The sequence below is a fragment of the Rhyacophila brunnea genome, unplaced genomic scaffold, assembly GCF_057557595.1.
Source record: "Rhyacophila brunnea isolate RB1 unplaced genomic scaffold, BYU_Rbru_1.0 scaffold_22, whole genome shotgun sequence".
Lineage (NCBI taxonomy): Eukaryota > Metazoa > Arthropoda > Insecta > Trichoptera > Rhyacophilidae > Rhyacophila > Rhyacophila brunnea.
In genome coordinates this window covers 18,233,578-18,259,599 of record NW_028232882.1, presented here as the reverse complement: position 1 = coordinate 18,259,599, position 26,022 = coordinate 18,233,578, and the positions used below count along the sequence as shown (strand labels likewise).

At 34.6% G+C, this 26,022-nt stretch overlaps 1 protein-coding gene across 2 annotated transcripts; it reads right to left on the bottom strand.

Moving 5' to 3' along the window:
* Positions 1–1,993: 1,993 nt before the first annotated feature.
* LOC147070139 (membrane-bound acylglycerophosphatidylinositol O-acyltransferase mboat7-like) lies at positions 1,994–26,022 on the bottom strand. Of its 2 annotated transcripts, none has more exons than XM_085949561.1 (8): positions 25,627–26,022; positions 13,338–13,602; positions 11,310–11,575; positions 9,975–10,126; positions 8,421–8,635; positions 7,284–7,469; positions 4,893–5,028; positions 1,994–2,221 (listed from the first exon to the last, which is right to left on the bottom strand). In XM_085949561.1, the coding sequence occupies exons 1-8, from the start codon at positions 25,676–25,678 to the stop codon at positions 2,006–2,008; spliced, it is 1,488 nt and encodes a 495-aa protein (XP_085805687.1). In that variant the 5' UTR covers positions 25,679–26,022; the 3' UTR covers positions 1,994–2,005. The 2 variants fall into 2 exon arrangements, with proteins under 2 accessions (XP_085805687.1, XP_085805685.1); XM_085949559.1 differs by having other exon boundaries at positions 25,655–25,928.

The window sequence follows — 26,022 nt, the reverse complement described above, 5'->3', positions numbered from 1 at the left end:
CCGAAAATATTAAATTTGATTTCTCAAGATTCTTACAAATATTTTCCGGCCAAAATTTTGTTATCGCCAAATACCGTTCAGAATCAATGTCGAGGCATTTTTTTAAACCAATAAATCTAATTTTCTCGGAAAATTCCAGTATTTGTTTAGATTCCGGTTGACAACTTAGCCTAATCACAATCTCTCGATTTCTCGAGAATTTCTATGAGGATTTCTAGAGAAATGAGAATTTCGTTTTTTAGCATGTCCTATCCTATCCTATCCTAATAAGATCAGATGGGCCGACAGAGTGGAGGTTTTGTTATTAACAAATTTTATTTTTACGAGAAATGAAAGTTAGCCACTTGCTCAATCTATTAGGTCCATACTCTGACTCATACACAAATTGAAAAACAATATATTATGTAGGTACTTGTCAGACCCAGGATTCGAACCTGGGACCCATGGCGGTAAAGATCGACACTTAAGACGCGCGGCCATCGTGGGCGTAAATATATTTTTCAAGATTGGCCTTTTCTGTATATTTCTCGGCCTCTATCACTATATAAATAAATGATTTAGTCAGATGTTTTGTATTTTTATTAAATGACTTAAAATAAACCATAAATCAACAATATCTTGTTACTATCTGATGATAATAAGTATTGTTGCTTCGTTTAATTTTTGACCTCATTATTTTTAATGTTTTTTTTGTAATTTTTTTAAATAATACCCATGTTTTAAAGTGTAATTTTGTTGCGTTGGCAATCCATCTAGAAGTGGTGAATATAATGACATAATGCAAGGTGGCATAATATGTGTAAAATATAATAATTATGTATATAATCCAAAGATGTTGATATTTTCCAGATAAATCCTACTGTCAGTGTTTTTACTATTGTCTAAAAAGTCTGACGCCAAATCCAGTTTGACGCAAGTACCATTCTTGCATGCAAAAAATAGATAATCATGACCCCGTTTCAAAGTTTTATGAAAAATACACGTTCTAGAAGTCTTTTCTCTGTTTAGGCTCCTTCACTATATAATTAAAAAGATTTTCTTTAACATCTTCGATACAACCACTTTTACATTTTAATATCGTTTTAAACTGTCAATTCTTAGTGAAAATACATTAAGTATATAATAATATAATAAACCCTAATATTGTATAACACGTCTTATTCTCGAGTGCGGGAAAATTTGCGCCGTGATAGTTAAGAATATTCAAAGTATATTGTATTTCATACAATTATTGGTTACAAAATCTGGCGTTCGCATTTCTATATTAATAATCTGTTATGTAGACAGTGGCAATTGTGAAATATAATACGCATGCATGCATATAATATTTCACATACATGTACATATATACATTTGGGTAGATTCGCTGCCAGGCTCTTTGAGTTTGGACCTCTCACCCGACCAACATGTCCAAGTTTCGGAGAACTACATGATGCAAACCACATCCTCTGGGAATTTCCAAGAACGTGCTTCGAAAGGAAAGAGATGCTCAAGACGGTCCAATCAGCTGTTGGGCCCGTCGGGCCGTCCGACCTGGTCGCCACAAAGGCCAACTGTAATGCTTTAAAATAAATGCGGCGTCTTATTGCGGGCGTGAAGATCTCTTTACATAGTTTATTATGTCCGTATTGTTTGAGTTTTATTTTTACATTTTATATGTAAATTAATTGGAATCTCCCGTTAATTCTCCCTGCAACCTCTTTCCTATGGGCACTTTGATTAAATTATGTGTCAGTAAACTCAGCCAAATCACACTTGAGCGCGTGGTGACATCAGTCTTGGACATCTGCTCTTGAGACATGTCCAGGCATAAACAATTACGTATGCTTCATATCCAAACGTAGGGCCTCCTGATACGCTCGATTAAAATCGAGTGTGGTGCGGGATGGGTTGGTTTGGAGGGAACTATTAGGTAGATATCATATTATTTGTCTCTTCAAATAGGTTAACATTTTGAATGGAAGTCTATGAATGAGTTAAATAAACAACGTTGAAATTGGTACAGTTATAAAACCTTTATTGTTTTAGTGGCAACATTATCAATTTTAAAAATTGTCTTATTCATCACAAAAAGACTGAAGAGTAATATCATAGGTGCGTAATAAATTGACGAATAAAATAGCATTATTTCGCCAACCCCTGTCGCAACGAGTGGTATTATAAAACAAGAATGTAGATACATCCTTAATATCCACATAAATACTGCGAAACACCTTGATCTCTGAAATAATACATAATAATATGATTAATAAAATGGTATATTTTATGATGGCGTTAATAAGCAAGATTGTAAAATCATAAAAATAATAGGTAAGCCTTAAGAATAATCTTGGGTTACAAGCATTGATATATTACTTAGATTTAGATGAACCCAACGAATAAAAAAAGACAAGAAGGAACATACTGATTCGTTGAAGTGTATAAAACGGGCAACCAAATTCGCCATTTTGGAAAGCGACGATTTTGCGTAAACGAATATCACGTGATCTGTACGTGTGCGTAAACTTCGTATGTGTCTGTTATTTTGTGTATATTATGTTTGTGTATCACGCAATCGTCGCTATAGGATTGGTTTCCCGAATATCCGTTTTTGTCGAAATCGACCTTTTAATGCAGAATGTTTTTTTGTATCTAATTGGACTAGAACCATCCCTTTCTTTAAATTACTTTGTAATGGTAATGAATACATCATTCATATGATGTAAAAATAACAATTTAAATATCTCCATGTATTTAAATATAGGATTATGAAATTTGTTTTTCGTCTTCTGAACATTTGGTCTATTCGGGAAACCAATCCTACAGCGACGCAATGTCGGCCATATTTGCCGGCCTTTCTGATTGCCGTAATTTTTTTTTATTCGTAGGATGAACCTTAGGGAGCTTAAAATTATGCCCGATTTTCAGTGACTCGGCCCAGTGGCGAAACGTAAGTTGTGAGTATATTGAGATGCACGTCGCCTACTATCACGTGATGTTACAGTAAGCTGCCACTGACTGGTGCTCCCATCCCGTAGCACATTTTGAACCTTTAAACGAACATTATCAGTTAGCAAAATCTTCCGAAATCACCAGAACAACAATGAGTTCACCTCATATTGTACCGCACTCCATCAACACCTGAATGACTCAATGAACGTTTTTTTTATAATTTTCTACATGCCGTCACATCGTCAAAATCGCGTGTTTTTTGTTTTTAGCGGTTGGCACTTTGTATTTTCTATAAGAATGTTGTCTATTATCTATGGTCTGCAGGTTGGGTTCTGTTCAAAATATTATCTATGTATATATTATCGCAAGTAATTTTAACGTACGCACACGTGGAAACTGTTAAAATTAATTGAAATTAGCATGAGTAATGGAATAATAATTCAAAATACTAATACATTAGAGTTACCACTCTCCATCATTTAATTTACGGAGGTGAGGATCGTTCAAAATCTTCTGCAAAATGACGAAACCATAGACTAAATTTATCGCCGTGATGGCGTGACAGTTCGCGACGTGCATCTCAATATAATCACAACTTCACTGTTTTAATGTAGCTCAATATGCCACTCAAACATTATTTGCCTCGAAAAAGAACTGAAAATAATGTACGAGTACGACTTACAAATTACATTCTTTCATAGAACCACACTCGTGACTAGTTGTTAGCTTTGGCGTAATTATTGTCTCACAAAATGCCTAAATCTGTTGTTAAAAGTTTTCGAAATAATACTACAAGACACTCCAAAAAGGATGGAATAACTTTTCATATGTATCATGACTGAGTTTTATTCACAATATACTGTTAACATATTAATGGTTACAAGAAACTAGTGACACCACGAAAAGCGTGGTGCGGGCATAGCGACGGCGAGGGCGTACCTTTTACTAACGGGCGTCTACTCGACCAAAACACAGTGTACCTAAACACTGTAAACTGATACTGAAGAGTAAATTTTATTATTTATTAAAGTTATCAATATCCATTAGCAATAACGCTTATCGTTAGGTGAAACCAACAAAATATGGGATACCTACACATACGTCTTGTTTGTTGAGTTTACAGATTGTGTTAGGTTGTATTAGTAGATTTTTATTTTGTCAGACCATTATCAAAACTAGCATAAACAGTATTATTTTCAATTATCGTATGGTAACCGAACCAATAGAACGAAAAGACAAATGAACGAATGTAATCTTACATTTTCACTGGGTGGAAAGCTTATCCCAGATGTACGAAAAAATAACAAAATTCGTATTAATTATTAGGAACTGTATAGGTTCTTGGTACTTGCATCTATAATTTGCGAACATACCTCGTGTAAAATAAGATAAAAACATCGTCTAAAGTCCCCCGATGAAGCGATTGATCCATCAATATGTTTAAAGAAAATGTCTTGTGTGTGTCATAGTATTATTTCTACAATAATTATTGTTAATAAATGAAGTTATACAAATGACCGGAACGCTTTCTAAACCATTCCAATTAACGTTTTTCATGCTTTACAAAAGTTTTCCTATTATTTTAAAGAATCACCACAATATAATGTATACGTATTTAATTAGTAACTATTTTTCAGTGCGTGGTGTAAATGGCAAAAACTCTATTTTCATTTGTTTTTTTTGTCTGTCATCGACTTCAAAATATTGTTTTGAAAATTGAATCTGCGCAGAAGACGTGTGCATTCAGACTTAATCTTTTGAAAAATATAAAAAAAAAAATTATGTACCTACCTACCTATCTGATAATATCAATTACTTAACTGATATATTACTATTTATTAGAAAAATAGATTTACTATTTATTAAATAATGTATTTCTTTGTATTATTAAAAATTGCAAAAGAATTCTTCCAATATCAAAAATATACATTACAATTTTTTAAAAATGTGATATTTCTTACCCAGCCGGAGAGCGTTTGGTAAAATTTCCAAATTGGTTTTTCAACTACCATTTGCAGGGGGAGGAGTATTATTGAAAAAAACATTCCTAAAGTAGCCCCATGCCAAACACCGCTTACGAAAAACGTACAAATCACTCTGAAAACATAACAGAGAATTTTATCAATAAATTATGCAATCACGTCACCGACAGAAACACGCATTAAGGCATTGTCTAGATGGCTCGAGTACCAAAAATGTGCTGCGCCCATATAACGCGTTTCGTCTGACAGTAAACAAGCTCCTTTGAAATTTAATATGTCGCGATATCCTGGCAAGATAATATATTCTAGGCAGTGTACCTACAAGCTATCTAACGGGTAAAAATGGGTAATCGTAAAAGATAGGTAAGGTAAAAGTAAAGGGTATCTAACGGGGTAGTGCATGCGTACCGCACGACACTGTATCCTGATAGTGTCGCATAGCCTCTCCTACTCAATTCCTATCTCCACCTCCACGTGGTGAACCCTGGAAGCCTGAGCAACTACACCTAAGATCAGGTAGTCAACCCTGGTGGAAGGTGTGGTCAGGACTAACGGAGAAGGAAGAAATGGCCCTCCGAAAAGGGGGTTGAGCATGAGGTTAACAACCCCACCTTGTAAAAACCCAACTGTTACGAATCCTCAACCAAAGCCTCGGAGTACTTCTCATTGCTGCCCATATTCAAATCCAGAAATGTCCACAGAAAAACTAAGACGCGGCTCTATAAAACCGTCATACGCACAGTCGTTGCATACGGGTGCGAGTCATGGACGCTAAATGTGAAAGAAATGGTGGATTGCTTTGAGAGAAAGATCCTTAGGCGGATATACGGACCCATGAATGATGGTGGGGAGTGGATAATTAGGTACAATACGGAACTATACCGCTTATACCAAGATTCAAAACTCTCCAACTTCATAAAACTCCAGAGGCTAAACTGGGCAGGCCATGTCCAGCGCATGCCTGAGTCACGGATACCGAAGAAGATCCTCGAAGGAAACCCAGGAGGGAAAAGACCAGTGGGAAAACCACGCACACGATGGGGTGATAATGTTACAAAAGATGCCAACCAGCTGCTAAAAATCAGGAACTGGAGGAGACATGCGGAGGACCGTTCCGGCTGGAGGACAGCGGTGGAGGAGGCCAGGGCTCGACTTGAGCTGTAGCGCCATCGAAGAAGAAGAAGAAGTGTACAAGCTAGGTGATAATAATTCATTTTTAAATGAACATAAACAACGTCGAGTGAGTGGGGCGGTCGACATCACAATATGCTGTTCGAGGCGCAAAACGCCCATTTTTTAATTTTTAAGCTTTTAGATTATTCTGATGATGGGATGTTTTAACCCAGAGCACACGTCAATATCATAAAATGAACTAAAACTTTGTTTCTAAAAACATGTAAGTATTTTAGTTTATTATGTAATCATTTTTTGTTTACATAAAATAAAACTATTCGGGAAATTACTGTATTTTATATTATGATATGAGGGGGCGCAGATTTTTTGCAGGGTAGTCAAAATTTTAAGTTCCGCTACTGTGTTGGAAGAACTTGAGAAAGAAGATGAAGTGTGACATTACAATGTCCGATCCTAAGAATGTCATATGTGCCTCCACAGAGTGGAGGTTGTATTAACAGAATATGTTTTTTTACGGGGAATAATTGATGTTAGCCACTTGCTCGACCTCTTAAGTCCATACTCCCGAATCCAGGACCTACGATATTATAGACCGACACGTTACTCGCTCGTCCATCGTGGATGTCGTTAGTACATGACCCCCACATCCTGAAGCGGGCCCCCAGGCTAGGATTTTTGGCGGGCTCCCCTACATATCGCTAAAGATAAAGGCACTGTGATGCTTTACAGTAGCGTTTTCCAAATGGTGTACGCGGTAAAATTAATGTTTAGGTATATTTAGTGCTTTTTTGTATATTTTAATAGGTACATCCATTTGAATTACGGAGTTTTCGAGTATTGATACACAATTAAAAATTGTATTGTACAACTACATAATTTAAAATAGTAGGGGACTGTACCGAATACTGGATACTTTTTGTTGAAAAATAATTAAAAATAGTAGTAGATATTATTAAGCCTTGAATTTTTGCATAGATGTTAGGAATTTAACCTATAATCACATGTTACATTAATTAATATTATTGTAGGAAAATAGCGCCGACTTTTTTTTTTACTAGGGAATCAAATTTGTGATGTGTGTTTATCTCACTTATCTGGTCGACTTGCCTCGTCGGGCCCCTCCTGAGCCTGGGCCCTGTCAGCCCCGCCCTTGTGGGAGCCATGCGTTAGTTATAGTATTAGCAGTATTATCATACTATTATGACTTTATTGTCTTAATAATGTAATTGACAATACCTGAGAATCGTGGGAACTTTATCTTTCGGTAAATAGTTGTATATGTATGTGGAAAGCCAATATTGTGGAGGTTGATTCCACATCCTTGTTCCAGCTGTCATCGTGAGCGCCAATTCGTACGGGACAATGTCGACGTGGTTCACGGTATTGAAGTTGTATGATAATTTTTTGAGATCGCTTTCGGGCCTGTGGAATTTAATGAAAAGAAAATGTCAAATTAGTGTAATACCTACATATAGAAGAAAATCCTCAAGAGGTTATGACGTATTGAATTATACTGTAAGGTGTATGAATGCGAACGCTGCTCTACGTATATCGAAAAGGGATCTATTTAGCTGAGAGCAACATTGATCACAGTAAAAAGGGTTGTAGTGTACTAGCTATTACTTTGATATTAATTATTAGGTACTTGCTAATCTCTACTATACATAGGTTAAGTATTATATATTCGTATATAGTCTAAGGAATTTGAAATTATGAATAAGATTTTTTAAGATATCGAGCCGTTTTGCCACATGAGCTCTTAAATTGTAAAATGACGAAAATTCAACATTAGTACCGTCAAACTTGATTGATATTCAGTTTAAACACGTATTTTATGGTGCTGAATACTAATTCAAAGTTAAACTTGGTATTTTATAATTGAAAGCCTTTGGTATACCGAGATGACGGCCAAAGCACATTTTATAAAGTTTTTTTTTCTGATTTGCAAGCTATTTTTTATTTTTTTAATATTCTTAGTTTTTGATTATTTAAAATGAAAGTTATTAGTTAAATATATTAAATTGTAGGTTTTCCTTCTTGTATAGGTACTGGCATAAACAAGTCTTCATATTTATAAACCTACATAATATAAACGAAATCATTTATCAATAAAGTTCAAATAAATGAATGTATGTATTGGATCTAATTTTCGTCGGTATGAAATCATAATAATTATAGTTTGTTCCAGATATTTTTTGTTGTTAAAGAAATTGGTTCACGTTTTTGTTTAATTCCGGAATTAAATAATACTAATACCATATTCCAAGCTTGACAATTCTCTTCCGGAGTGTATCCCTAGATAAAATAAATCATAAAATAATAAATTAAATATCTACGCAAATAAATGGGACGATTCACCTTAATTTCACTTACATGTCTTCAAATATCTTCATTTTACCCGTTGTCGGTCCATAGCCCGGTTTACTCTTGCATTGCACAGGATATGCTCCCAGTCCAGATACGGCCAAATGGATTCCACTCATTGCAAAATTGGAGTATATGAATGACCTTAATGATGTCCATCTGTGTACTGCAAAAAAGTTTTTGAAGAGAAAGCCTCTGTTTGCATACTCAGGTGTGAATAGGTACTGAAAATATAGAAATATTGAAGATTAACAGGTTGTCGTCTGGCAAGTTTTGAGAATCGATGTCTTTGCCGAAGGAAATGGGACAATCGGGCGCCGCATTATCGAATAAAATAAATATACGTTCGTCACGATTTTATACAGAAAGTCGAGGAGTTTTAATCAGTTTCTATCTACTACTGCCCCATAATTATGGCATCAATTTATGAGTTACTCGGGTCTTTCAGTGGTCACAGGTCTTGCCTGTCGTAGAATACCGAGAGGAAGAAGAAGTAATATTCCATTCAGCTCTTCAGTGATGTATAACCGGCAGCCTAAAATCAGTATCTGACAATCTTATGTAACTATTAAATTAAAAATAATTTAAAGTAGTACGAGTAGAGTTGGGTTTCGGGAATTTCCCGACGGGAATTCTCGAGAAATTTTCGAGATTCTCCATCCCGAATCTCGAGAATTGAAATTTTTAATATTTCGGGGAATCCCGGATCTCAAGAATCTTTTCTCGGGATTCGGGATTTCTTTATTATCAAATAATAATTGAAAAAACGATTTTTCTATATGAAAAAAGTGGACAGAAAATACAAAACGTTAAAAGAGTGATCTGGGCATTTAATACAATTAAGCCAACATCGGCTCAAAATGAGCGCATTTTTTCAAGATCAGGGAATTTTGGGTCTCAAAAGCGTACACGTTTGTCAGACGCAGTGTTTTTTGAAAATGTATTTTAATAAGTAATGTTTTGAATTATTTTTGTTTTCCTACTTCTATTTTGTCTGTCTTCTTAATAAATAAAAAAAATATATTTTTTGGAATTTGTCTGTTTTTACACTGATTTTAGGATTTTTACAGGTTTTTTTTTAATTTTCTCGATATCTCGAGAATTCCCAAAAATTCTTTTCTGGAAATCCCGAATCTCGAGATTGAGATTTTCTCTGGAAATACCCAACTCTAAGTACGAGTACATTATTATACATAGGTATTATTATTTAACACTTCCACCCATTGCGGCCCTTCTGTCAAATAGGTTATGCACCACGACTGCACGCATGTTAAAAATATATCGATTTTTTGACCAACACTATGGTATCGATACGATAGTACCGATGGTAACAGTATAATTAATTACTCCCACGACAAAAACCCCCAGAATATTAACCCTCCGTCAATAGTCCATTGCATAATTTTTGTTTTTAAAGAATTAAGCAAACGTTGTTTATTCTTTTCTTCAAGTACCTACATTATTTTTTGTCCATACACGCATCACTAGTATGCACATTTTTCATACGATCTATCCTCATTCTTAAGCAATGTGATAATATAGTACGTAAATACTCATGTTTACCTTTGGTATAATAAATGCTTCCAAGAAATTTGTAAACAGTACAAAGAAGAAAAGTTTTCCAAGTGATTTGAAGAAAAATTTCAATTTGGGAACTGCTCTACAGTATGGAAGATTCAGATGATCCTCAAAGACAGCATATGTAACATAAGGATCTGAAATATCAAAATTTAGTATTAACAATATTTAATATATAAACGAATGATTGAAACATCGTTTTATAAATATTTATTGAACTTATTCTTCTTTATAATCGTTATTACTAATTTCCGGAGGTTGGGACTAAAGTCATCATATTGAAAGAAAGTATCCATACATTTTTGACGACCCCCGTCGTGACCTCTACTGACCGGAACAGCTTCATTAGCATCAACAATATTAGTGTTGCCAACTTTTCTGTCATTCACGAAAATATATGAGATAAGGTAAAAAAAATGCTAGATTATCTCAAAATTCTAAAAATGTCTAGAGACTACCATTCCAAAAAATATATAATATCCTTCATAAATTATTAATATTGTTTTTACAAGAACATAGATCGAAGAAGAATTTCTTATTTTACAACTAATATAATTTAAAATGACAAGGTAGGTATATAAGACCAGCATGTTAATTTTCAAGCAAATTGGGTAGGTACCTATAATATTCTAGTTTTTTTTATAAGAAGTTTTAAATTGCTTGCTTTGTCGAAAAACGCTAGATTTAACGCCATTCTCCAGATGGCAATTTTGCAAGCTAAACGCTGGGTTTTTAATGCTGTCGACAATCCTCTACTACTCTTCCAGTCTTGCAGTCTGCAGCTCAGAGGGACATTGGCGGACAAAAGAACCCCGTGGCGTTATTACTTGATCACACTTTCGAGTCAGGATTCTTTGGTTTTCATGAGGAAAACATAGCCGAAAACCCGAGTACTTGTTTACCGTAATCATAATACAAAGAGTCTATCTTAGATCTCTTAGAAGAGGAAGCTCCAGCTCCGCATCTCAAAATCAAAGGTGTCCGGCCATGTTCTCTCTTTTTCCTTTAGTGCCCAAACGACTAGAAATCATGCGATTTGTGATCATTATTTTGATTAATTGTTTATCAGCTCGAAGCTCATCAACCTACGCTTTGTTTCCTTTCTGTGGCTGCTTAGTATTTACACTTCCGTTTTCTACAGCAGTTGGTGTATTTAAAAGACCTACGCAATGTTAGCATGACAATATACCAACAGGAACTCTTGGAGATGTGGGGAGGTTTTTATATGCTTCACTTGGGGAGCAATCATGGACAAAGGTGAAGACGTACAAGGAAAGTATTATTAAATTAAAAATCTGACCTTATATGGCTAATACTTACTATCAAATGATAAATCAATATTGAATGTGTAATGCCAAATATCCATGAATGTCAATTTCGTTAAATCTTTACCCTTTGTTGTTTTTGACATTTTTTTCTCTTTGTAGCTCATATTTTTTTCAAATGCTATCCCAACAACACTAAATAGTATGGTCATGTGTACCAGATTATCTGTGATATTTTCGAATTCTTTCGTATACAAATCGCTCACTCTGATTGCAGTCACAAACGAAAACATCATTATCAATGCAGCAATATGGCAATACCTGAAACAAAATTAAAAATTTATTGGGTGAAACCATAGATAATTTAAGAAGGCCGTACTGTAAACTCGATGGATCTATTTCGTAGCAAGCTATCAAAATGAAGGCTTAATTTTGATTTTAAATAAATAATTTGAGCCAGATTTTAGAAGATTTAGAACGTAGGTCGCAGGTTGGGTATGGTTCATTGTTAAGATCTCTCTATTCTTTTCAATGGTATGGAGGAGAGGTATGAACGCTAAACCAAGATATATCACGGTGAGTTGAGGCTTTTGCGATGTGACTGTCTAAACGCATCCTCAAAATTACTTGGACTGATCAGGTGACAAATATTGAAGTTCTCAATCAAATAGGAAAGGACCGAGAAGTTCTACGTAGTATCAGAACCAGGGAACTACAATATCTCGGCCACATTATGAGAAAACAAAAGTACAGCATTCCTCAACGTGTCAGTCATGGAATGAAAGATCAACGGTAAGCGTAGCAGAGGACGACGCCGCATTTCATGGCTTAAAAACCTCCGTGATTGGTGCGAGTGCAGCTCCACTGAACTATTCCGGATAGTAGATGCTAAGATTAAGATCGCCCTGATGGTGGCTGACCTCTGTTAGGGGTTGGCTCGATAAGAATGAGAACTGAATTGTTGTGTTTTGTGTAAATTGAGACAACCGTAAAAACTATTTGATGGAAATTGTCCAGCAGTTTATCTAGGTCTGACAGGCAGAATTTTTATTACCAGGTAGGAAAAGTACATAACATAGAAAACAGATAACACATTTCAACAATAATTCACCAAGCACTTTATCGAGAATGGCAATAATATTGTAAATCCAATGCCTCCCTGTACAATTCTACATACATGTGATAAGGGTCACCGACTTTACCTCGTAGAGCAAATTGGGATAAATAAAAAGTTTATGGATGACATAATTAATCCAAATGTGGACCTTAAAACTGAAGTCCTAAGCCACTGGTATGCACAACAAACGAAGCAGTTTTAACATTTTCTTTCGAGTTGCAAGCGTTCAGTTTGGGTTTTTTAAAATCAGTTATCAGGATTATTCTTAAGATGTGTTTACATTGACATACTGTGGGGATAAGCAGGTCATGCGTTGCATAGGCGTGGCACATTACAAAAGATTACGAATGAAGGAATGAATACAAATACTACAAATTTTGAGAGCAGCGTCGGTTTAACATGAAGCAGACCGTCAACATCTTAGTTTGAAAAATGACTGAAGCATAAAAGATCCCGACAACACAACTATTATCGTATTGTAATAACCATGGTAATACATATTATAATGTCAGTTTATCGCACAGTAACATTTTCATAAGGGTGCCTCCAAACCTGTCAGCGCCACAGACCTCCACGTACCTAAAACCATCACTGGGTAGTAGGTTTCGTGAAAATGAATTAATTCTCTATTTAAAGCGCCGGCTAGACGCTCATGCTTTACCACATGCTCATCTGCGCAAACCAGTTTGTACTGGGAAGCCCGTGTATATGAACGGGAAAACTGTAGCTCGCGCAAACCGAAAAGTGCACAAACTATACCATCAAGATGCGGCGTATTGAATATAGCTTATCGGTATTCTATTTATTATCTGTTCTGTGGGCGGCACTTTGCCTACGGATGTCGCTGTGTGTCTATAACGGGTTGGACTTGCTGTCAACATAAATAAATCAAATGTCGTAGAATAATGGAATACTTTTAATTTTAATTTAAAAACCAGCAAATTTATCTATCAATTCTGTACTTACTTCGGGGACATTTTGACAATCGTAAAGATTGTACTGACAGTGGCCAAAAATAATTTCCATATTCTCCATTTGAAGACGAGTATTATGACATAGGTTCCAAAAATTGTACTCAGCCATTTTTTGATTACTGGCGTTTTCACTTTGCTTACCAAAAATGAAAAGAAAATTATTAGCCACATGACGACTAGTTGAATTAAATATGCATCCGTTTTCTTTATCCCTAAGAAATTCACATCCTCGATTTGTACGTCGGTGTTGACCAAGTCTGAAAATAGAAGAAAATACTTTTTTTTAAATTTAATATAAATATTATTAGTGGCTATTTGCAGGTAAACGGATTAGTGAGAAAACTCAAACTCAACGCACACCACCCACCAACCTCACTGCAATATTATATAGTACATATTTTTATCTCGGAAAATAGATCTACGGCATATTATTTCCCCCTTCTACATGGAAACTGACGATTAGCGAAAATTTTAAATCGATGGAACCAATAACAATAAAGATATGTAAGCGGTCAGCGGCGTGAATTGTAATGAGCCGCTTGCGTAATGGCGGCGCTAGAAAAATTTACGTTCGCGTCGTTGTCCCACCGCCCAACGTGAACTTTGCACCTTAGAGCTTCTGCCCCCGTTGAAGAAGATCTTACCGAGACCCAAGTTATAATCCATAATAAAAATGAATCTTGTGGGTTGAAAAAAAATACTCGAAAATAGTTGAGAAAATAAGAGGGCTCGCACATCAGAACTCGCCGCATGCGTCTTACGACGAATTCGTCGATGTGACGTCATCGTAAACCAAGAAACAAACGTTATCAAATGGAGCTTCGCAGATTGGCCAATGCAACTGCGACGCTCGACGATCCGTAGATGCAACATGTCGCATTTTGGATCGCCTGCATGTTGGATCTAAAAAAAGTCGACTCCGCGCAAGCGCACAGCTGCACAAACGGCATTTTGGGTAGGTATCTGTCGATCATATTTTAAACAAGTTCGCCACCCCTGATACATAAGGGATGGCCTTGACATATATTTGGGGCGGGGGGTGGGATAATACGAACATCTGCCATTATGTCGAAATTTACCTACATGGGTATATATATAAGCGTCAATGGAATATTACTTCTTCCTCTCGTTTTTCTACGACATACAAGACCTGTGACCATTGGATGACCCGTGGTACTCACGAATTTATTGATGCCGTCTGTGGCATCCAATATTTGCTGTAATATTCTGATGCGGTAGATATATCGAAAAGGCAAAACAGCGCGGATGACACAAACGGACACTAACCATCCTAATAATTATGACCGTTAAGCTACGCGCATTCGATAATCACACGTGGATGTGGCAGGTCGTAATAATTCGTAGATGAACACCCGTTGTTATAGCTGCAGCCCAGGGGTTTATTGCTAGATTCAAAGTGCGGAGTCTCTTGGTATGGTGAAAGTATGCGAAAAAGTGCATAGTAGGCGGGGTAAATGATTATCAAAATTGTATGTCTAATATACAAAACAGCGCGGATGACACAAATGGTTATGCAAATCCAAATAATTATGACCGTTATGCTTTGTCCATATGGCGCATTTTGACTCGCGTGCATTCCAGGTACATGTGACTTCATTGAGCCGTCCACATACAGTCACGCCGTAATGACTGTCGCACGCGGTCGAGGTACATGTGTCCTCATTGAGGTGTCCACATGCACTCGACTGAGAAACGCGCCATGTGGACAAGGCCTTAGGCCATGCGCATGTGAGGACAGGTCGCAATAACTAGTAGGTGAGCATCCACGGCCAGCGCATCTATTCTATACACAAGACTGCTATCGGCCGCTATCAGCAGCTATCGAGGGTAGTTTTGTATCGAAGTATAAGCACTTACTGCAACAATTACAGTGAGTTAGTTGTAATTGTTACAATAAATGCTTAACAATATTTAATAGCACCTCTCTTGGGTGTGCTAAAAATTATTGCGAGATAGACAGTTTTGACTGTTTAGACGGCTAACTTATTGTAACAATTACAATACTTCGATGCAAACATATGAAAAACTACCCTCGATAGCTGCCGATAGCAGTCGTGTATATCAAATAGATGCGCAGGTGTTTATCGATAGACTAAAAGTGTAGAGTGTCTGGATAAGGGGAATATACTAATAAAAATGTGGGGTACCGCGATTGAAGCTACGAGAAGCTATAAATAGTAGGCGGGGTAAATGTGGAAGTCAGTGGCACCTATTATTTTGTGAATCTTTATGAATATTTTTCTCGAAATGGACCTCCTCTAAACCATTTTTATGTGTGCCTCTGTCGACTTCGTATGTATATAAATAAATAGCTACAATAGTATATTATTAGAAACGTCATTTTAAACTTTGAAGTCGATACCAGAAAACCTGAACTGGAATGAGGCTATAAAGAAAATGGGCCAAAGTATGTGGATAGGTTTTCACCATAGGGCATCATTAAAAAAGGGGAAATGGAGTCTATTCTACCATCACCACGAGAGGTGCCCTTGTTTGTAGAGTCTCCTTTGACGAGAAATGAGCTTAAGTTAATACTGAGGCTAAGAACAGGGCACACAATGGGCAAAAGATTTGATGTCCTCATGGGAAGAAGCGAATCACAACTCTGCGATGAATGTCGTGTTTTAGAGGACATTGTACAATATATAGCACTACAATGCCCTAAATATGAACTTCACACAGTACAACTGCGAATTGCGGATATCTATGAGAATGTCGACGAATTGAAGGGTGTCCTGGCAGTGGGTAAGAGGGAAGAGCTAGGCAAAATTGCAAAGTTATTTAACAGAATAGGAGTGAGGACCTGATCGACAGATCCCCTTCTAGAAGAGAAGAGGCAATATGACAGCGAGTCGCAGTCAAAGCCTCGGTAAAATCCACAGAAAAGAAATTATTTCTGAGTTCCCTGGTAAAATCACAAAAAAAAACTTTGAAGTTGCACCAAGCACAAGACTTATTTATTACATTACACCGTTTATTAGCATTGATCTCATGTATTATTATAACTTTTTCGTTTTTAATAGAATGATTCACAATCAATCGACTACAGTTTTTAACCTTATAATATTTTTTTGTAAACTAACAATTAATTTAAACAATATCGCGTTTTATGTCTTTCACTGAAATAATTTAAACTTCGAACGTATTAATAATATTATTAAGGTAAATTCTTACAATCAAATATTGTAGTGAATGCAGATTTTCTTGAATCCATCACTTTGTGTTGGGTATGTGAATTGTGGGACATGTTGAAATCAAATGATTATTTTTATCAAACTGCATCTTCTTCCATACTAGTATTTGTATAAAATGCTTATTTTGTATTCAATTGGTTTTTTATCACATTTTTTCGATCGAACATTTTTCTTTTTTTTGTGAGACAACACTGTCAACCAAATAATAACAATTATTTGAATTATACGTTTCTGTAATAATAATATGATGTAACACGATGTTAGTGACATTGATTCTATATTCTAGATTCTAGAACATACCTACATCAGTCAAGTGAAGGAAAAGTAATACGTGCCCTTAAATTTAATATTATTAAATAATTAATATAAATGTAATTTTGAAAAATACACAATGGACAAAAAAAATGAACGAGCCGAATTCGCGGTCCGTTTCAGCTACCGAATCGTCTATGAGTGCTAATTAACAAGTACCTATATTAATCCTATGTGTTTCAAATCATGTCCGGAAACTTGTACGAATGCAGTTTGCCGAATCACACTTCACCGTGAAATGTTGTAGCGGAAATATATGGCTGTATATTAAAGACCGTCCAACCTCTTTGGGTCGTATAGTACCTACTGACATAAAATTCATGTCGGAATAAAACACGGTTCTTGTCGGTTTACACTTTACAGGAAGCCAGCAGCAAATAAATTTTGAAAATAGCCGATATACTGGATTATTTGTTAGGTTAGGTTTTCATTCTTGAATTCATGAATTTTGTCAAAATCAGCTATGGAAATTGAATTAATGTTTATATTGAATCTAATAAAATTGGAGACCGTATAGTATACGGTCATCTCTTTCCGTTAAGAAATCTCACAGCGAACTGTGCCACGGTGAAATGTTTTACGTATAATGTACATGTAACCGTTTCAAATTATGCCAATGGAAAAGCAACCAGGTTAGTAATTAATCAATGTAATGTTATGCTATTAGGTACAACATGATTATACTTAATATTATTATTCTTGACCAAATTTATGAATGACGTGTTGCAATAAATATATTTTTTTTCTTATTCAATACTCAATACCTACACGAATGCTTTTAGAATGTTAGATTCTTATTAATTGAAATTCTAAATTCTATAAGTGTGTGTGTATTGAGTATTGAATATGCAAAATAATAATTTAATTACTCATTAGATTAACGAAAAAATTGAAGTTCCATTTTAATATTATTATGTCAAAGATGATGAGAATGCGACAAACTCAACATCAAAATTAGAAATAAATGAAAATCGCAGTTTCGTTCCTAATGAAATAAACATTTACATGAAAAAGCTGTTGTCAATATAGTTAAACGACAAAAAATCAACATACATACAACTAGGAAATCCAATCCCGAGCCAAAATTCTGATCCCGGGATTTCGGGATTACATTTTGATAATCCCGGGATCCCGGGACTGGTCCCGGGATTGGCATTTTTTTCCATTGTTAATATAAAATTTTTATATTTACAAATAACATTGATAAAATCGGTCAAAAATAAATCTAGTATAATTTATACTATTTAAGACATTTATTGTTAATATTGTATACGTTCAATCTTGGAAATACATAAGTTTAATGGAGTAAATAATATTGTAATATAAATAATAATGTGAGTTTAATATGAGATTGCTGTTTCTGATAGTAAAGACATAATGAATGGATTAGCGAGATTTAAAATAGTAAAGCAAATAATCATGGCGTACTTATGGCCTTTCCGCTTCATAAATCTAATTAGTCAGCCAAATATGAAACTGCCGTAAAACGTATGATATCATGGTGGAATTACTTTGTTAAAAGTGCGAAGCATTGTTTTTTTCCAATCTTTGTCATTTTTAATAATTTATGTGAAAAAATAAAATGAATCGGCAACCTACACATGGGTATAAATCAAACTTCATTCAAACTCAGTTTATTTCTAATGTAGTTATTTTTTATTAAAAGTATTTTTCTGTTATATTTTCGCTTTTATTTTCCATAAAAATTGATAAAAAATCAATCCCGAAATCCCGGGATTATGTTTACCAATCCCGGGATTCATAGGTATTGAAAATAGCTCGGGATCCCGGGATCCCGGGATTGGAATCCCTACATACAACAACACCTTGAAATAAATTAGTTTTTAGATATTTTTTCTTTTAGCTAGCAATAATTTCATTTTAATAAAGATATCAAAATATTTTCGTAATAAACTTAATAAAAGGGAGATAATAGGCGACAATATTATTACAATTTAAATGATATAACATAATATGATTAGTTACCTACCTTATTGTAGTTATTTACGCAGTGATGGCTTAGTGCAGGTACTTATGTGGTTCGAAGCCCCATACAATAACGATTAGTCAATTGACCAAAGGGTGTTTTATTACATTTAATTATTTTTGTAAACGTAACATCACCGTATGTACCAGTACTTCTCAAACTGGGGGGCGGAGCTCCTGCCAGGGAGCCACTAAATATTTCAGTATTTGAAAAAAAAACATAAAAACGTGATCACTGGACGATAATATTTCCCAAAGTTAAATGAAGACCAAACTACAATTGGATTAGAGCACCATTTGCTATTCTTCATATTATTCTTATAATTCTTAAAATATGATTATAACGTGGGCAGCTCAAAAAGAATCGCTTGATATTAGATCAGATAATTCCCTTGAAGTCGAACATAATGAAAGAAATCTTACAGAATTTTGGATAAATCGACAGCAAGAATATTCGTCAATCCTAAAAGCAGCATTGTTAATCAGAATTCCCTTTGTGACAACATACCTATGCGAAACAGCATTTATATCATTACTAGTAATAAAAAAATAAACATTGGTCGTATCTTTCAATAGAGACTTTGGAGCAAATCCTGCATTTCAAACATTGTACCAGATATTGATGTATTATATAATAATATGCAATCACACCCCTCTCATTAAATTGTTTTTTAATTTTTAATAAAAATGTACCTATAATAATATCTAATTAATGGTAAATAGAGTACTGTTGGTCACTAAAGACTACATTTTTGGGGAGGGAGCCTTGGATTTTTTTCTGCTTTCGGGGGCCGTGGTATGAAAAACTTTGAGAAGCACTGGACTATGTACGACACGTGTTAGGTAAACCATTAATACAGTGGCACTTTGGGTAAGCGTTTTAATGCCAATACACCTGTCCTGCGAACCTATTGTATGGATCCCATTTTTTCATATTTTATACAGTGGTTTAGTGCTAAATTTAATGAAATAGTGTCAAGTCGCTGTTTTTCTTAAATACATTAAAATCTCCGTATGATTCCTTAATTCCTACAATTATTTCGATGGTTAGATATTATAGGCATTGCAAAACCGAATGAATACACCAATTCTAGTATTCTTCTTGGTGACAACCGGTATTCTTCAAAAACAATTTTTCATACGCCAACATTTCCGTCCAAAATTAAAGAAATATTTCTACCCAAACCGACGTCGAGAGACATTATTTAACTTTGGCCAACTTTTGTTCAAAATTAAAGTCGAAAGCTTTCCCGCCCAAAATAAATATGCGGTGAACTTTTTAGTGATTATTTCACTATTTTCGAATGATTTGGTACTTTTAGATACAGCTTTATGCAATTTTTCTCAATACCAAAAATACCGGAATTTTAAAAATCGGTATCGATAATACCAGTATTCCAATCCCTATATATATTGCAAAAATTTCCGAACGATTGTCGGATGACAAAATAAATGCATTTTTATTACAGTCATTGGCATGTTTGGATTTACTAATTTACTACAGGGCAAAAGGGCTTTATCCCAGGGCTTCTAAATTGGTACAGGCCTCAGGACAACTCGCTTAATAATAAAATAATCACAAAGGATCATTTATGAATTAGGTTCACGATTTTATCAGTGAATTGTCCGTACGTGATAATTTTCGAGTAGATTTTTTTTAGGCATTGATTTGATTTAGGTATGTGACGGAAAATAACAATTTTCTTGTATATCTATCTGATAGGTATTAATTTCCAATACGAAAAAATATTTTCTGGGTTGTCATTTTTATACATTACCATTTCTTTACCTCTCATGACAAATTTGAGTTTGAAATGTATGTATCATTATGATAATAAAATAAGTGATTTTGCGATCTAAAAAACTAGTGGAGTATTTTTTTTTATTAGATTAGGTTTTATTGCATTTTGGGCCTCCAAGGTCCTTTCAAGCGTAAATCCATAGTCCTCTTCAACTTCTGAAACCCTTCTGAGGATAGCTTCTCTGCAATAGTGTACCAATGAGATTTAATAAGCCCAGTCACACATTAAAATTCGTCTCGACTGGGATAATAGTGATAAATAAAAAACTGAGCGCAACATGCAAATTTATTATTTGCGTATACGCAAGGCCGAACGAGGACAGTGTCGTCAGTCGGGAAGCCAAAATGAATGACGAAGTGCGACATTTCGGGATTATACCCTGCGCTGCATGTCGGGTGAAGATAGTTGCATGTGCCCCCAGATGTTTTTTTCAGACTAAAATGTTTTATCCCAGCAGTGTGCGAATGTCCATAAGATAACGTGTGTTTTGTGAATAATGATGACGTCACATTGACGTATTCGACACGTTGCGGACGAGGCGATTTTCGACGCAAGAGCTGGCTAATATGCGCAATCATTTTCTTCCGTAAAGATTTCAATTGCTTACCTATGTATTTAAGGTCTCTATTTTTTCTATCGACATAATTTTATATATTCACGTGATGAATTATGAAGAATGATTAAATAAGTGTCGGGCTCATGCCCTATTATGCCACTGATTTTATGAAAAAATTGTAACCCCCTTATAAAATCTATCCCGTGCAATAAGTCATTCAGTGTTCACAACCACAAATTTTAAAAATTTCGCACCATCACTTAGTTACTCACTCGAACTTCCTGGCAAAGCAACCGCGTACTGCCACTGTTCTTACGTGATGTTTTGGTTATTAATTGTTATTAATGTTTGTCAGTTGACGTAATATCTATTATTTAATGTTTTAAATTAAATATGTTTTTACAAAATATAATCAATTCTGACAATTTGAAAAACAGCCTTGTATGCATTATTTCAAAAAAAAAGTTGCAATCCAATCAAGTTGCAATCAATGTGCAATCATGAAAAAAATATCATAACAGTATCCAATTATTTAAGAAAAAAAAAACAAATGCAGTGACCATGTGTTTTTTTTTTTTAAATATTTATATAATTCGCGTTTAACGGCCCACATGCTCAACGTACGTCAAAATGGAGCCTTTATGCTATTTTCAAAGTTTAAACTGAAAGTTCAAAGTTTAAAGTTGAAACTGTTTTTAAAAAATCAGTTAGGTACATATTCAAACACGCACGTTAACATGATCTTACTCCCAACTTCATTTATCGTTTGTAAATTTAAGGCTACGGCCGTATGTTGTAGCTTAGCCACTGAGAAATGCCAATAGAAATGGCGTATTTCAAAAAAATACTACCTTATTCTTAGGTCAATAAGTATTAAAAAGCAAACATTATTCGTAGAATGTTTATCACATTTGAATGGTCAAAGACATAGCTTATAATCAGTATCTTTAAATGTGTAAATCTTGCCCATTTTTTGAATAATAAAATACTCAATTCTTCTCAAATTTGGGATTACAGAGATTATCAATATAATTTTTTATTGTAAATATTTCACTATAATAATTTCGACATAAATTTTACTAATAGTTTTATAAATGCTTTTAAAAATTAATAAATATAAAAAATCTTAACATCACTTCACATGGACGTACTGAAATATGACTATATTCTAAAACATTAGAGCGAGAGGTTTAAAAGAATACTATTTTATGTAATAAAAATACTTTATGCAGTCATCAAATGTTTAAAATAAATATAAAGGATAATTAGGCTTTCCAAATTATGTAAATAGATTATCTACAACGTTTAAGGAATGTCCAGGATCATGCTTTGAAAATAGCATAAAAGCTCCATTTTGACGTACGCTGAGCATGTCCCCCCTTATAGATACAAATATAATAATAATATCCTTGCAAACCTACTAATGCAACTTACCTTGATGTTTTATGGTTTTTTTTTATCTGATTAACAGACATAAAAAACTTGAAAGTACAATAAAAAATATATATCTGCACATCTTTATTTACATTTTATTTACATGAAAAAATATTGAAAAAAATTACTCATTTTATTAAAACAACTTATTGTTAACGTGTACAATTCATTCACAACAACCCGTCAATCAATAATAATTATACCTGAGTTAAGATCATGAACTTCTGATAACAATACAAAAATAATCCATTTACTCACTTCTTCATAAACGTCGTCTTATTTCACAAAAACTTGTTTATTGTTTAATAAATAACAATTAAATTCTTGTCAATGAGCCAGAAACCAGCTTCGCTATATGGATGCATCGAATAATATAAATGCTGAAACGAAATCGTGGGATTATACAATTACATATTACGATTCATGAGCCATAAGAGCTCAAAGTAATCTGCCTGCCGTATTGAAAAAAATAAATTATTATTATGTACAGTAAATTAAATGAAATCAAAAATAAAATAATGCAAACTGTATTTTGATCTGTCGTGAAAATCCAACATTGCAATTGGCAAGAAAGGTAATTTGAGCAATCAACACAGGCCACAGGTTTGACTTTGAGACCAAGATATTGGGTAGGAATAAGGAATATCTCTTACGTTGGTAAAGGAAAATATTAATAGGGATGACGGGCTACGGTTAAAACGTCATGGCTTCCGGCACTTTCCAATATTCGATCTGGTATCTCTAGTCGTCACAACTGACATAGCACACTATTACACTATTTTTATCTGAGCAACGTTTGCTCTCAGCTAATCGGATCCCTTTTGTCATACTTAGAGCGGCGTTCGCATTCATAAACCTACAGTGCACAAGACGTTATAACGCCAGACTACGCCCTATTATAGGTAGAAAAAGCAAGCTCGCCCTTAGAAGCAAACTTCTTCTCTATACTGCGATCACCTGTCTCATTATGACATATGCTGCCCCCGTCTGGGGCTATGCTAATCCTACATAACACTTTAAAACGCTACGACTATACAAAACAAATCTCTTAGAACAATCACAGATGCTCCACGGTTTCTACGCAATACCACTCTTCATATAGACTTCAACGTAGAAACTATTTACGACCACGTCTTGAAACTTTATAAAAAATTCTATAGCTCCATTGCAGCAGACTTCCCATACCAGTCGATTGAAAGATCTAAACAATTACGATCCGGCCATCACCAGCGAATTTCCGAGACCACGAGCAATACTGCTCTTAAAGTCTTCTTAGTTTATATTTTTTCCCTACACTATGAGATAAAAAAAGGCCATTTGGTAGCCTCTCCATCTACTCAGATATAAAAAAATAAAACACTCTGTAGTGCTGACTCAGTCAATTCAAAGGAGAAACCACTGTATATCCTCTATTTTTCCCAGCTCTTTTTAATTTTTTTCCTTCTGACCCACGACGAAGAGCCATGCGCTGTTTGTTAATAGGTATACAAACGCGAATACTACGATGACGAGTATAAAAAGCGGTTTGGCCTTGGTGCCTCATATGGAACCTATATATAATTGAATTGCATTATTAAGGAGGAAAAAAGTAGGCAGAACATGCCACTGCAAAACCCAAAAATATATTACGACAACAAGCAACCGTCAAAAGTTTCAAACATTATATCAACAATTAATAAACTTTGTAGTTTTCATTTTGAATTTTATGTACCGTTAAAAAATTTCAAAGGCTTTTTTATTTGTTTAATAGTGTATTTATTATGCAGACACCACATGTAACAAATTGATGCACATTTTATTTTGGTGCGTTGTTTTCATTTATTTTTAATTTTAAAAACCTTTTGAATCAGTCGTTTCTACATTATACGAGCATATAATTATTATCCTAAGGTCGAAATGCATTAAATATCACGAATTCCCATTACCTACTACATGTAATCGCCATTTTTACTGTTGAAATAAATTTTCCATACTATTTGAAAAGGTGTAGGTACTATCACCTCCGGAATGGCGGAGAAATGGTGTTTCGCGCTCTTCCTCGGGAGTGTTTGGTCTCCGGGTGATAAAAAAAACATCGGATTGTGATGATGAGAACGAGATATTTATTGCAGGTATTATAATTATATTGTTTTACACTTTGAATTACAAAGATCGACGGCTAATGTGTTAATCTTGCCCATTTTTTGAATAATAAAATGCCTAATTCTTGTCAATTTTGGGATCACTGAGATTATCAATATAATTTTTTATCGTAAATATTTCACTATAATAATGTCGATATAAATTATACTGATGGTTTTATAAATGCGTTTAAAAATTAATAAATGTAAAAAATCTTAACACCACTGCACATTTATGTACTGAAATATGACTATATTCTAATACATTAGAGCGAGAGGTTTAAAACAATACTATTTTATGGAATAAAAATACTTTATGAAGTCATCAAATGTTTAAAATAAATATAAAGGATAATAAGACTTCAAAATTATATAAATAGATTATCTACAACGTTTAAGGTATGTCCAGGATCATGCTTTTAAAATAGAAAAAAGCTCCATTTTGACCCACGCTGAGCACGTCCGTCCTTAACTATAAAATTTTGATGGGCCATGGAGATTTTTGAAGCGTTGAAGTGGGGCTTGGCAGAAATTAGGTTGGGAAATACTGAAACACTTCTTCTACCAGAAGAAGGTTTTCCTAAACATCTTTTTGATCAATGTGAATGCTCCGCTCCGCCTATTGAAATATGAAACTTGCAATTTGGGACAATTTATGTATGGATAGTTTACATTTAAACTGTTTTAAGTAATTAATAGTAGGTACGTATCCACAAATACTTTTTTTATTAAAATTCAAAGATTATCCCATCATATTATCATTTTATGGTTGTATTCATTATTAAAATTTATTCTTAAGTTTTCTAGAATGCAGCGATTTTTTTTTTTAAATAATTCATTATATGATTATTTATACCTTCTAATACCGAGGAAGAAGGACTCACGTGTAGGCTGGTAAGATCCTTCATCGGGCATTACTTCAGGTTTGGGGAGTGCGGACATCGTGGGGCACGATTTGTTTAAAACACAGAAATTTAATTTGAAGGTTCCGCGCGGAGTAGATTTAACACTAAAGACACTAAAGCATTGGCAAACATTGATAATATTACATCATTTACATCTAAAGAGGTCTTAGATTAGCCACCGCACTGTCGTTATTTTTGGGGTCAATTCACTTGATTGGGTTACACTACACTTTATTGATAACACCGTAACACTGGGAGAACAATAATTGGGCCAAGGGTGATCACGCAAATTTGCTCGCCACCCCTCGCGTGCGACGGGACACGACTTTCTCGTATTATTCGCTCTC